The sequence below is a fragment of the Melanaphis sacchari genome, unplaced genomic scaffold (assembly GCF_002803265.2).
Source record: "Melanaphis sacchari strain LSU unplaced genomic scaffold, SCAv2.0 Contig64_pilon_pilon, whole genome shotgun sequence".
NCBI classification, from domain to species: domain Eukaryota; kingdom Metazoa; phylum Arthropoda; class Insecta; order Hemiptera; family Aphididae; genus Melanaphis; species Melanaphis sacchari.
Window position 1 is genome coordinate 2,503,099 of NW_020271462.1, and position 14,050 is coordinate 2,517,148.

Genomic DNA, 14,050 nt, shown 5'->3' on the forward strand with positions numbered 1-14,050 from the left:
GTACAATAGGTTGGCCACCACGATCACCTGATTTAACGTCTTTGGATTTTTATTTGTGGGGATACATGAAGCAGAAAGTCTATGCTGCTATCATCGAAATCTATGAACAATTATTGGAACGTATTAACATCGCAACAGAAGAAATACGACAAAATCATTTAGAAATACATAGGAAAACATAAAGTATTTTATCATGGTTTACTTTAATATTCAATTGTTTCATGTATGTAAACTAAGAATAATAGTTAATTAATTTTATGTATACCATATTATACATGTAATGTAATTTAAAAAAAAAAAAAAAGAGGTTAATATTGGTTAACTAAGAATACACATTTTTGAGTTTCTACTAACTATTAAACTTGTAATTTTCTCACACAAGGTCACTTTATAGTACTACTCACACCAATGTCTTTTAATGTCTCTAGATATTAAATTAATAGAATGTAAATAATGAAATACTCACTCATTATACAAATATAGGTATAACTGATATAAGTATAAAATTTAAAAAACTTCAATCTATAATAAATTATTTCTTTGTAGATACCAACCTAATTATATTTCAATGTTAGTGATTTTATTGCTGAATGAAAAGAATACTAATGATCAACAATTAATTGAAAACAAATTATTTTAAATTTGTAAGTACAAATAATTTTGTTTAAATAATTTAATTTGATTCATATAGTAATCTAATATTTTTGTTAAAAAGTACTCTAATTAATTTTTGACAAAAGCTTCTGAGACATTGCTTTATAAATACTTTTAATAAGATAGACCTAGGTCAAATATTATCATGGTGTCTTTTCAATTTTTAGTCTTTTCATGTAAATTATATATTTACTGTTTACATTACTTAACATTCTAATAGTTTAAAATAATATATTCAAAAAAGATAATGGCAGTTTGTTTAATGTGTACTACTTAGTAGTTAGATTGACATTTAGTATTATACATCATAAATTATTATTTCAATTATGTTATTCTGTGTATTCTATTTCATCAAAAACACTCTCATGTTTACATAGCTATGTAGTTTTATAAATAATTTACATAGAAACACTGATACTGTTTGTATTAAATGAAGTGTATTTATTTATTTATAATTTAACTTAGCTTGTCGTGGCTTCTAATATTTATGACTACAACTAAGACACCAAGTGCACTGTGTCTCGATATTGACATCAATATTCGCATTGCATAGTTGTATTATAGTTAAACTATAGAATAATATAACTATTTAAATTCTAAATTTAGTTAACTCATCTTAGGTGGTGATGAAATGTAATTGTTCTTCGGTTGAGAAGAAGTATATTATTGTATATTTAAAGTTATGATTATTGCTGGATAATGATCATAATATTATACACGTCTTTAGCTCTAAATGGCCACCGATCGCAATAAATTTTAAAATCATTGTATCCAGCCCACTTTTTACCGAGACGGATAATACACGTAATATGTATAATGCGAACTAACATCATTAAATTATCTTGGTGGCAAATCACCGAATACAGTTTATACATTATGCCATTGATGTTTAGTTTCTCATTTGAAACGCCTTTGTAAAAATACATATTCAATGGCGTTCACTATGTATGATGTCTGTGTTTGAGGGTAATATGTATGAACATACATATTCAAAATAATTAACTTTTAAGTAAATATTATAATAACAAATAAAAACCATTAAGTTATAACTAGTGAGTACACGTTTTAGGAACTCTGAAAAGTAACTAGAATACTAATACTTAATAATAAGAATGATAGAAACTTGATTAAATGTAATTATTGTCAGACTTTTCTTCTTCAGATTCTAATTCTTCTACATCAGACATCAGTATACAATCAACATGAAACTGTTTAGAACACCCATCACATCCAACCCATTGTCTTATGACTTCTGAGCTATACCTGCAGAAACATACTGCACAGGTCCAATCTTCTTCTGTATCAATTACAGTTTTTTTTTTTTAATTGTACTTTTGTTTATAATTGCTAGGACCCGAGTTTTTTTTTCTTCTCGTTTTCGCTTTCTTTCTGCTTTCAACTCCTCCGCTTTAATTTTGTCCAACTCTTTTTTCTCTTCATATTCTTGAAATTGTCTTGAAGTGACAACTGATGGCATTTGTAATCTACGCCGTACGGTTTTTTTTTTTTTTTTGTGGAGATTTTGGCTACAGAAGATTTCGTTTGAAAGGTGATAGTACACCTTCACCGCTAGTTGAAGGCGAAATTTTTTTAGCAAGTATTTCTCTCCTTTTTTCTTTAAATGCAGTTGCAGGAGTATTTTTTTGAAAGCATCTTGCAGTGAAAGTACTTGGAGCTCGATTTGGAGTGTTGTTGATTACCAAATAATTGCTTCTATCATTTTCTTCATCAAGTGGACTTATAGAAATGTTACTAGTATCATATATCAAAATATTAAATTGAAGACTACTTTTTCGCCAAATATCAAACAAATGTTAGCTTTGTTCTAAGCCATTCCATTTTTCATTTATATTTTCTTTAAATCTGCAATCATATTTGGCTCTTTCTATATAATTGTGTCCTCTAATATTATCTTCGTTTCGCTCGACGGTTGTGACAGGTTCTACTTCTAGTTCAACTTCTTTTGTGATAAACTTAAAAAAATTAATGGCACTCGAATCCTATGGAAACAACCCCGTTGTTCGAAATCCATTCTTTACAGTTTCTTTGGTTAGCCTAGTATTTATAACTTGATTTAGCAGAGGAGCAAATTCATACTTGCCTAATGAATCTTGGGACTTCATTCGCCAATCTAGAACTTGCTTTGCCCATTCATTTTTTGAGGGGTCAAAAAATAGCAACATCTAAAGGCTGTTGTATGTGAGTTGAGTCTGGGTAAAAAGCTATAATATGAATCCCTTTTTTCTAGCAAAATATTCCAAGATAATATGTCAGATGGACACATGATTATCTAAAAATAGAATAATTGGTAGTTGTATTTTATTTTCCATCAACCTTGGATAAAATATGTTGGCCACATATTCAAAAAATTTCTCTCCAGTAATCCATCCTTAGTCACTAACTGCCATGAACCAATCACTTGGTATTGTATTTGCTATAACTTTTGACATTCGTTTTCCAGAGAAAAACAACATGGTTGGTGCCACTATACCATTTGCAGAAATATTCACCAATATTGTAATCTGCTGTTTATCATTATTTTCACAAACTTCATAAATATTCTTTTCTCCCTTTATACTCAGTACTTTTTCCCCTTTTGGACAAAGCATGAATCCAGACTCGTCAGTATTGAAAAGCCTTAACGGATTTTCGAGAATTTTCATCTAATTATTTTCAATTAAAAAGTCTTGGACATTATTGAATCAATTTAATATGTGAGTTTTTGTAACCAGACTCCTTGATTTGGTAACTTTTTTGACAGTTAGGATTTCTTTTCATGAAGAGTTTGAACCATTTCTTCTAATTCAATAGTCGCCAGAATCAAGAAAGCGGCATCCACAAGGTTTGAGGTCCTCTCCGAGAATCAGGTCCTAGATAACCAGGGCCTGAGACCGGATTTGATTCTGAAGAAAGGCCCAAACATTTACGTGGTTGACGTCACTGTGCCTTTCGACAACCGGCTAGGTTAGGTTAACCAAATATGAGGATCTAAGGACAGAGTTGGCAGTTGTACCATTTATTATTGGTGCCCTGGGGTCATGAGACCCAAGTAACGACACTTTCATAAAGGTGCTTTGTAGCCGGTTATACACCACTTTGATGAGGATATTATGCGTGAGCGGTACAATTTTTTCATCCAGAGACATTTATATTGAGCACCTGTCCGGGATGACATATGTGTGTGTATGTAAAATTTTTTTATCTTGACAATTTATTTTTTATATATTTAAAAAAATATATATATATATATATTATTACAAATCGCATTAACATATGCCTCCAGTAAAAAGAAGGTTCCTCCCACGTGGAAAATAGAAGTAACGGTGTTAATCTACAAGAAAGGGGAGGAGGATGACCTGAACAATTGGCGGCCCATCTCACTCAGCAGGACGCTGTATCGGCTAAGACCTGACACCCGAGATCAAGGAAACTCTCTATCTCCCCCAAGAGACGTCGGGGGAGTATATATATGGGTCCACGAAGATAGGGTGCTGTGGTGTCAGGCTGCTCGCCGAGGACTCAGACATCGCGGCAGTGGACAGTGCCTTCAAGCTGTATACCTCACCCGATCCACGTTTTGCGGCAAACGCGGCTAGATTTCCTCCATGCCATCCGCGACATCTATAGATATCGGTGTAACATCAACTGTGAGCGTGACTGGAGAGATGGCCGGTGACATGTCGGCGCTGTCTGGAATCAAGCAAGGATTCCCCTTGAGTGGCCTCCTTTTTATCATGGCTATCGACCCGGTAGTAACGCGTTTACAAGGAGCTTATACAAGTTTACTAATTATAAAAGTAAAAATATTCATCTTCAAATTAATTTTTATTTTACAAACTGCAGTGTCATAGTACTTGTTATTTTAACACTTACTAATTTTCATTTTCTTACCAATAGGTATTTAATAATAATGCAATTTATTAAATATAGCAAAATATTTTAATATTATTATATTATGTTATTAATTGCCAAGTATAAAATTAAAATAAAGTAACACAAACAACCAAATATATTTATTTTGGTTAATATACCAAAACTTATGATGACAGTAGTAGCAAATTTATGTACTACTTTAATCACATAATTAAATACTAAAATGTTAATACCTATACTACTAGTTTATATAAGTAATTTAAAATGTTTGGCTATTAGTAAGACTTGGAAATTGTAGGAGCTTAAAAAGGCAAAATGCGCATGCAAATATACTCAAAAAAATTGTAAAATATGCATTAAAAATATGAAATATGCAAAAAAATTATTTTAAATTCCAAAGAAAAAAAATAAACAAATAAATACATCAGATGTTGTTAGTAAATTAATAAAGTAATTTATATAAAAACTGTTTATAACTGATAAGCATTTTGACATCTTAATGAACTGTAAATATAACTAAAAATATTTTTTCAGTATTTTTGAAATTAAGAAAAAATACATGTTTTCTAATACTTGTTAAGTTATTGCACTGAACTACCACCGATGGTTAGGTTAGGTTTGCTGTTATTGATTTAATTGTTGACTGTAACGATGACAATAAATACTTTTGTTAATAATTTTGAGTTTTATAATCAATATCATTTAAAATGTACAAGTTAAGAAAGAAAAAAATCAATTTTTTTTTGAGAAAAATGGAATATGCATATTTTGTATTATACGTATAAAATTAATGAAAAATGCACTGTTTTAGCTAAAATTGACAAAATATGTATAATATAAATTTTCAATATTAAATTTTTTAACTCTTCACTGTACAGTTTAGATTTCTACCTTGGTCTGCTATAAATTGAAAATGTACTGAAGAATATGCAATTCTTACAACTTCCGAATCCTAGTTATTAATATATTCAATTAAACATTCTCTTTATAAATTATTATAAATGACTAAATAGCAAAAAAAAATAAACATTTATAGTTAAGTCATTTGTGTATGTTATTCAAATAATTTTTGTATTTATATATATTTACATTTAGTTAATAAAATATATTTTGGATTGCACCATTGACAATACTAAATAATATGCAGTTTTCTAGTATTCATTATGATTTTAGTCAGTTATTAATGTTATTACTAAAGACCGGATTTATATGTTTTTACACATCGTTACTGAGTCTATGCAGTCTTATGAGAGTAAAAAATGTGGACAATTCGTTTAATTCTGAGTTCATAGAAAAAAGTTTTTTTTGCATATTTGAGAATATTTTATAGGTTAGAGAATATTTAACCCATTAAGCATATTTTAGAATATTTTATAAATTGTGTGAAAAAAATATTTTATTATTATTATTTATTATTTATTTTACCCTGAAAATCATTGTGATAAAAAAAAAACATCCAACTCATGATAGCACTTAATCATAAATCACAGTACCGTTCACTAAATATGGTGGCTGATCTGCAATTCTGGCAGTTGTTTTCATACTGATAAGATCAACGTATACGTTTATCAAATATTCAAACATCCAAATTTTGTTTTACTCTTTTCTATTTTTAACTCTTGTAATTAGTAATTTTATATGAACGTTAAAATGAATAAATTAAAAAAGTCAGTCAATTTTAAAAACTTATTAATAAAACCTATTATGTTTTGTATTTATTATTTTTGTTATTTTTTTATATTATGACTATAGTGTTTAATACAACATTTAATTAAACTATACCAAAGGAATATTGTATTTAAATTTTAATACTATATAGACTATACTGTTATATTTTTACAATATTCCTACACTTACTGATATATAATAGTATTCCATTTTAATACGCAAGTACATATATACCGACCTCACGTTTAAAAGAATGTAGAAAAAAAAATTGTAAAAATGCATAATTAGCGCATATATTGATGTTTGTTGATTATTTTTGCATATTTTTTAAGATTTTTATGAGAATATAATGAGAATATTTGAAGGTTTTTTTTTAGAGAATATCAGCATCATATTTAAAGTATTTTAAGAGAATATAAATCTGGTCTTTAGTTATTACTAACTATATAAATGTATTTTCAATCACTTCTTAATTATTATATTTTGATAATTAGGGAAATCACGTAAAACCAATATTTTCATAAATAAGTACACGGTATTTTAAATTTTAAAATATTATCATATTTATGTATTAGAAAACTTCAATGACACAGTACCTTTTAATGTTTAATTAGTAATTTGTATATATTTAATGATATTTAATTGTAATACAATTTATTATAAAAAAGTGAAATTTTACTAAATATATTTAATGTGATAACTGCAATATTTAATAGGGAAAATAGGAGTTTGATTAATTTATAAAACATTAAATCCAAACACACAACTTTTAGAAATAAGTCGCTCAATGAGAAGTTTTTCTTCTTGGTTTGCCACTTGATTTTTTTTTTCCACTCGATTTTTTTTTTGGTTTGCCACTACCACATGGTCCAACGATAAGGTCATCACTTACAGTATGAGATTCATCTTTTGGATCAGCACAAAGTTGAGGGATTTTCTTTGTAAATGGCATTTCAGGTTGCATTGGGTATGGAGTCAGTTCTAACTTCTCAAATTCACCATTTTCCATTCTGTAAATATTAAACAGTATCAAATATAGCAATATTCCACATACTTAAAATATTTACTTAAATGCTAAACCAATATAAGCTGGATGGTGTGCATTGGCAATATAATGACTCAAACCACAAGCTGACAAAGTTCTTGTCTCATCCAAAATCTTTTTTTTGTAGTATAATTGTTGATTTTCAGGAGATACATTTAAAATAGCTAAAATTTAAAAAACAATATTGATTATTTATTCATAAAGCTTCATTAAAATTATTACAATGTATACAGCTTTATTTATTTGTTTAAATAAAAAATAAAAATAAATGTATATACCTACGAGTGAAAATTAGTTAGTTTACATTAAATTTATATATTTAATTACCTTTAAAATATATTAGTTGATAAAATTACAATTAACAATTGTATAATAATAATACATTATATTAGGTATCAATATAAATTATGGTAATTTATTTACAAAATTGTATTAAATTTGCTTATGTTTAAAATCATTCTTGGTGCAAAAAATTTTAGTCACTAATACATTTTAATGACTACTATACTATTTTTATTATTGTGGAGGTGGTTCAGGGATTAACAAATATCCTACTCAAAAAAACTGTCCAGGTACATCACAGAATCGGTCTACTGGAAGTACCAACATTTTTATCAAAAATATAGCTATTTTGTGTTTAAAAATAACCTTAGAGTATTATGAATTATGATTTACAGCTTAATTAACTATGTATGAATGTACATACTATGTGTCAAGTGCAGGTTTTATCTTTGAAAATTACTCACATTCATAATAATTTGCTATCTATTCGTGTATAGACAACAACTTCTGTATACAACTAAATAATTGTCAATGCTTATTTTTTTTTTAAAACCTCTCATGTATCATTTTATTATATTTTATCACTACTTTTAAAGGTATTCAATTTTAAATAGTACCTACACCATTATCAAACTATCCTGTAATAATGTACTGAGAAGAAAATAATGGCAAACACTAGTAAGGTATTGGTTTTCTATTATATTGCTTACAATTAATCGTTTATATAATAATATAATTTAATTTAAGTTATAATATAGCATAAAATAGCCTTTGCTGTTTTATAAAATTTAAGGTTCAGATTATTCCATTCCATAAACAGACACTTATAGGAATAAGCAATCAATTTAAGTACATAGAAACTGTAAAAACTTTTAAGTTACACCAAAAAATAATTCATTTTAATAGAGTACAAATGGATAAACGTTTTATCAAGGTTTCAGTCCTTTACACAATAGTTTAGTATGATATACATATACACTGGTATAATTTCATGAAAAATAATTAGATTTTATGCTATTATTTATATTAACAGTTGACCTTACTACCTGTTCTGTTTAGTATAACTTAATAAAGAATCTAAATATTCATAAAATTATTTGAAAATTATTATACATACATTCAATTATACACTTGAGATCTCGAATCAATAAGTTGTCAATAACATCTGTTAATATGTATTGCATTTTTCGCTGTATCACAAAATAGGCGTTCTAAACAATAAAATACAGTTGTTCAAATATTAAGATCTAGTTTGGTTTTGGATAATATAAATTAGTGTGTATAAATAAACTTACCATTTTAGAAAATGCTTTATGAAAATTGCTTAACCTCTTAAAGAAACGAATTATCTGTTAATAAATAAATTACGGTATTATTAACAAAAAATTGTAATCAAGAAAATCAAAGAGGGTGTGGCTTTGCCTTATATTATCATATCTTACAAATACAGTATATGAAATAATGGTGGTACACAAGTTATAATTATTTTTATTATTTTATAAACACGATACAACGTTACCACATTTGCTCTGGTCTCGACGGCAATGAACGCTACGCAGCCAACTCAGTATCGAAGTCTTGTTTGTACACCGTCGTCATATCAAAATTTTCACTTGTTTCTAAATTTATATTTTGTTATGTTATATCATATCGTCTATCGCTTATAAAACTTCACTGTTGAGATTGTATTATGTTATGTTCTGTTGCTAATACATTTTATCTTTATTAATGACTTAAAGGGCTAATTTAGTTTTAGTATAAGCACCATATCATTATTGTTATCAATAGAATTGTAGCGGTCAGTTACTATTCATATGTTACCAATGTAACCGCGCAGCAGTTGTACGTAGTTTCAGGTCGGTCAAACGACATCATCTCCCACCATCACCAGTTTATCGACCCTTTTCGCCGAAGTCTTCTGCCGCGTCGGATCTTTCCGTACATCCATGTTATCCTGCGTATATACTTTTTTCAATTTGTTTAAGTTTTGTCGCAATAAACCACTAAATATAATTAATTCTGCATCTTTTTCTGTTAATAGTGTTATTACCCTTTAATTCAATTTAGCTAGTGTATGTTACACATCGACAACCTTTATCCAGATAGATTAATTATTAGGGTTGCTATAACTACTCCTAAAAACACCTGCTACCTACGGTTTAATAATAAGTACTTCGAATTTATTACTTCGAACATAATATAATGTCATGATTACAACTAGTCAAATATACTAACTAATTCCTATTTCCTGTGCAGCTACTCTGAAAACATTTCTGTAACGTAAGATTACTTCAAAATTGAAAATTTATACTAATACACTAGTATAATAAAGTTAGAGTTTGTTTTTCCGTTTGAATGCGCTAATATTTGGTACTACCAGTTAGATTTGAATAGTTCTTTTTGAACTATCAACTAAACTATAGACTACTTTACATCACGTTACAACCATTTAAAGCCGAGAAAAAATCAAAAAAAATCACAAAGAACTCTTAACGAAAACGAAGTAATGGCGTGGATCGGAGTCAACAATGTTTATAATATCAGTTATAATGAAATAAGTTCTAAAAAATTCACGTAGTTTTATTCGTCACCATCAGTCATAGATCGACATGTTACCTTAAATGAGTTAAAAAAAGAGGGAATAAAAAAATAGGAAATGGAAATGTTCATGTTAAATGTGCAAAGGCCTCAATATTTCTTAATCCGGGCTTGATTAAACCTACTAAAAAAAATAATTACTTTTAGTCTATTCAATAATAATATCAAGAGTGAGACACGAATTACAACTTTACAAAATGCAAATGAACCTGTACGTAAATACATTGTATTACGAGTGTCTGGCTAAAAATTGTGATGGCTTGATAACATCGATAATGTATCATCTACTAAATCATATATTTATTGAGGCTGATATTATTGTTAATGAACAACAGTTTTCATTACATGACTTTCCTGTGGAGATGTGTTAACTCACAAAAGTACCTAAGTTTAAAAGTGAACCAGTTTATTATTATATTATTGTTAATAATATCAACGATATTTTTTCCACTAAGAACAATTAAATAAATTAAAAACGTTACTGTATATAAAATTAAACAATACATCTGTTATTTTTAGGCTTGTTTATCGAGCCATTACTTAGACGTAAACATCAATAATAAAAATAACAAAAATGATATGCATTTAGAAATAAACATACAAATTTTGAATGAAAATATATGTTACTTTAGTATTATTAAATTCCTGAGGTCTAAGCAATTATTTAGAGAATCAAAGATATTATCACAACCTTCGACCTGTAGTAAAATAGGCTTGTGAAATCTGGTTATTGACTAAAGGTGATAACAGAAAGCTTATTACGTTCGAAAGAAAAGTGTTATCAACAATAAATGGACTAATTTTTAATCCAAAAATATCGTGCAGGCATATGAAAGAAAAAGTAATGAAAATATAAAGAGGCTACATAATAGGCCAGACAAACTCTCCTTTAGTTGGAGAAAACGACTAATGTATATTGAGCACGTACGGAGTGAAAAATGGGCATCTAATTAAAAATATATTAGTCAACAAAATAAGTAAAATAAAACCCGATAGTTAGACAAAAATACAATCTTACAAACAGGGTATCAAAGAGGTAGAGAGAGATTTTGATAGCAGTATTAGTCCTGAAATATCGTTAAGCTATGAAGATAAAGATACTTCGAGACTCCATAGGTTATAACTATGATCATTACATTGGATATGTAACAATGGAATTTAGGACGCTCACAACAACTTAAGTCCAAAAATAAAGCTTGCCAAAAAACCATAGTATTAACCCTCAAATAAAGTTTTGTGTAAAACTATAAGAGATCATTAATATTTTAAAACAATTATAGGTGTTTTAAAATCTTTTTATGCTCTAGAAGCAACAGACCGTTTAAGTTACGTGGTTTGTTTGATACAATAGAGGACAAAATATAAATTATGTAACATATTGGTGTAAACTGTGTGTATTGATGATCAGTGATTCCATGTTGGATGTTTGTCGTTCCGTCAATACATAAAGAATAAAAGAAATCAATAGTTAAGTTATGTATAAGTTATGGGTATACTGCTAAATTTAAAATATATGCTGGTCAAGAATCTATCCCTGGAGTGATAGTTTTTACAAAAATTGTTGAGTCAGCTGCTGATCATTTAGATCTGGATAGAACTATGTTCATTGAAAACAGTACTGAACTAAAATTAGCAATAAAATTTCTTTTATAATTCTTATAACTTTCCATCATAACATTCCAACTACAGTAGAAACATATAATTTACGAAGCATTAACTGCTTACTTGTCGTAGATTTATAATGGTCTTACATAAAAGTGTGTTCTTGGAGCCAACAAAAAATTAAATATCTGAAAGTCAAACATCGTCGTGGATGTAGTATAGTACATAATAATAATTTTTATTATCTACACAAATTTAAAAACTGTAAAATAATTATGTTGAAAAAAATATAATAGTATTTAAAGCATTCTTTGTTTGTATAAGTTTCTACATTTCCACATACCGTTTATAGACTAAAAACATCTCAAGATAAAACATTAAACCCGTGTGAGGAGCAGCATGTATGTTCCAAATGTTTTATTCTATTTATAATTCTTAAATGTTTAACAATTATGTGGAATTCCGTGGAAATCCTCTAAAGTTTATCGTAGTTGTGTTATTTGAAATATCAATTGTCGTTGTTATTTGAATAAGTTTTCCAAATCCAACATATATTTTTTCGGCTATATTGTGCAATATAATTGGATTTTTTAAATAGTTCATAATAAACTTTACAAATGCCCACATTTTTCTCAAAAATGGTATTATCATTTTTGAATATTGCCATATCTCTTTTATTGTCTCTTCTTCCCAAATCATTGTTGGCATTACGAACCTTATAAATACACAAATGAGTTTTTTATTAAAATATGTTAAGTAATTAAAGCTAATGTGTATTAATTTTTGAAATAAATAAAAAAAGACATATTTAATAAAATGATTTGTGGTTGAGTTTCTACTAATTTTAATACTAGGTGAAAATTCTTTAAAATAAAAAGTGAACAATTATCTTTTGGCAAACCAAAAAAAAAATTATTACATAACTACCACAAGTACCATTTATTTATTTTTATCGCTAGGTAAGTATTTAATTATCCCCATCCCTAGAATTTAGCACTCTGAACACTCCCTTCTCAATCCTATTAAATAAACAACTACATTTACACATTGTTAGCTAATCAAATTATAATAATGTTGGTAGAGTTTATTAATTAAAATTTAATAATAAGGCTAGGCTAATGTGTAAAAATAATTACAAAATATAACATAACCTTAAGGTTCCTTAATTTTAAAATTTAAACCACCTAAAAACATGTGTATGCGTGTAAAAATGAATTACGAAAAATATTGAGACGATCAAACACGGTTAACCCATGTCAAATTGAACCTAAAATTTGAATTAATTTAATTTTCCAAAGAGAGAATTTTTTATATTTTATTAAATATTTTGCAAACCGTTAAGTAAATCAAAATCATTTACATAATATGTACATTATGTTCATAAGATATATTGACTAAATACGTACAAAAATACCGTATCCTCAAAATGATTATTGTTAAAACTAAGACTATTATTATTGATGGTAAATATTCATAAAATATGTAATATAATCAGATATAAGAGTTTATATATTATTGTAAACGAGAATTCTATAATTTTGTCTTATCGTATGTTTATTATATTATAACAGAAGACAATATATTATCGTTATCTAATAATTTATAACGCATACCTAACGCGGCATGGTTTCTTCTCAAAACATGTCTGTGTGCCGATTGAAACCGGTGGATCGTTTCTCAGTTCGATCAACAAACGTTTATTCTCCATTAACTCTATCATCTCCAACTGCAAAGCCACTGCTGCTCTATGTCTCTTTATTTCCAAACGTTTTATCATCTTTAACGCACTATTTATACGAGTTTTCAGCGCCTCCAACGGCTGTAAGTTTTCCTGTTTGACTTGGTTCACCTTCATCGCAATATCAATTATGGGTGAAATACTTTTCTCTACGGGCTGCACAAACCGTTGACGGTTTTTTATAGTTGATAATGAATTTAATAACCCGAAATTGAACATTTTTGTTGATACAATATAATTTATTAAAATACTTTTTATCGTCTACATGAATGAAAATGTTAATTAGTAATGTTTAAAAAATATTAAATTAAATATTCATACAATTTTAATTCTTTAATCAATCATTTATTGTCATGGAAATATAATAAAACTATTTATGAGCATATCATAATAAGATGGTAAATGAAATATTGTTATAAAAAATAAATACTTAAAGATTAAAAGATTAGTAAATGGGAATGAAAAAAATCTTTAATTTTTTTTTCGAAAATGTTCATTGTATTAAATTAATATAATTAAAGTAATAGCAACATTACAACTCTATTTTATCTTGTCACTAACAACTAAATTAAAATCTATGAGTCAGCGGC

At 27.6% G+C, this 14,050-nt stretch overlaps 2 protein-coding genes across 4 annotated transcripts; both read right to left on the reverse strand.

Moving 5' to 3' along the window:
• Window positions 1-6,896: 6,896 nt before the first annotated feature.
• Window positions 6,897-9,278, reverse strand: LOC112600477 (elongin-B-like). 3 transcript variants are annotated; one of them, XM_025347715.1, is made up of 5 exons: window positions 9,045-9,278; window positions 8,818-8,871; window positions 8,640-8,733; window positions 7,263-7,404; window positions 6,897-7,205 (listed from the first exon to the last, which is right to left on the reverse strand). In XM_025347715.1, exons 2-5 carry the CDS (start codon window positions 8,818-8,820, stop codon window positions 6,980-6,982), a joined length of 465 nt encoding a protein of 154 aa, XP_025203500.1. In that variant the 5' UTR covers window positions 8,821-8,871; window positions 9,045-9,278; the 3' UTR covers window positions 6,897-6,979. The 3 variants fall into 3 exon arrangements, with proteins under 3 accessions (XP_025203500.1, XP_025203499.1, XP_025203501.1); XM_025347714.1 differs by having other exon boundaries at window positions 9,042-9,278; XM_025347716.1 differs by lacking the exon at window positions 9,045-9,278 and adding an exon at window positions 8,965-8,990.
• Window positions 9,279-12,172: 2,894 nt separating this feature from the next.
• LOC112600368 lies at window positions 12,173-13,679 on the reverse strand. Its single transcript, XM_025347557.1, has 2 exons — window positions 13,336-13,679; window positions 12,173-12,437 (listed from the first exon to the last, which is right to left on the reverse strand). Exons 1-2 carry the CDS (start codon window positions 13,677-13,679, stop codon window positions 12,173-12,175), a joined length of 609 nt encoding a protein of 202 aa, XP_025203342.1.
• Window positions 13,680-14,050: the final 371 nt, after the last annotated feature.

Bases quoted from the DNA above. Each gene is read 5' to 3' on its own strand.
- LOC112600477 (XM_025347715.1), bottom strand. The intron at 7,405-8,639 runs GTATGTATAATA...TTTAAATTTTAG, and splicing joins TCTCAAGTGTATAATTGAAT to CTATTTTAAATGTATCTCCT. The intron at 7,206-7,262 runs GTAAATATTTTA...TAATATTTACAG, and splicing joins TATATTGGTTTAGCATTTAA to AATGGAAAATGGTGAATTTG.
- LOC112600368 (XM_025347557.1), bottom strand. From the start codon at position 13,679: ATGTTCAATTTCGGGTTATTAAATTCATTATCAACTATAAAAAACCGT. The intron at 12,438-13,335 runs GTATGCGTTATA...TGTATTTATAAG, and splicing joins AAGAAACCATGCCGCGTTAG to GTTCGTAATGCCAACAATGA.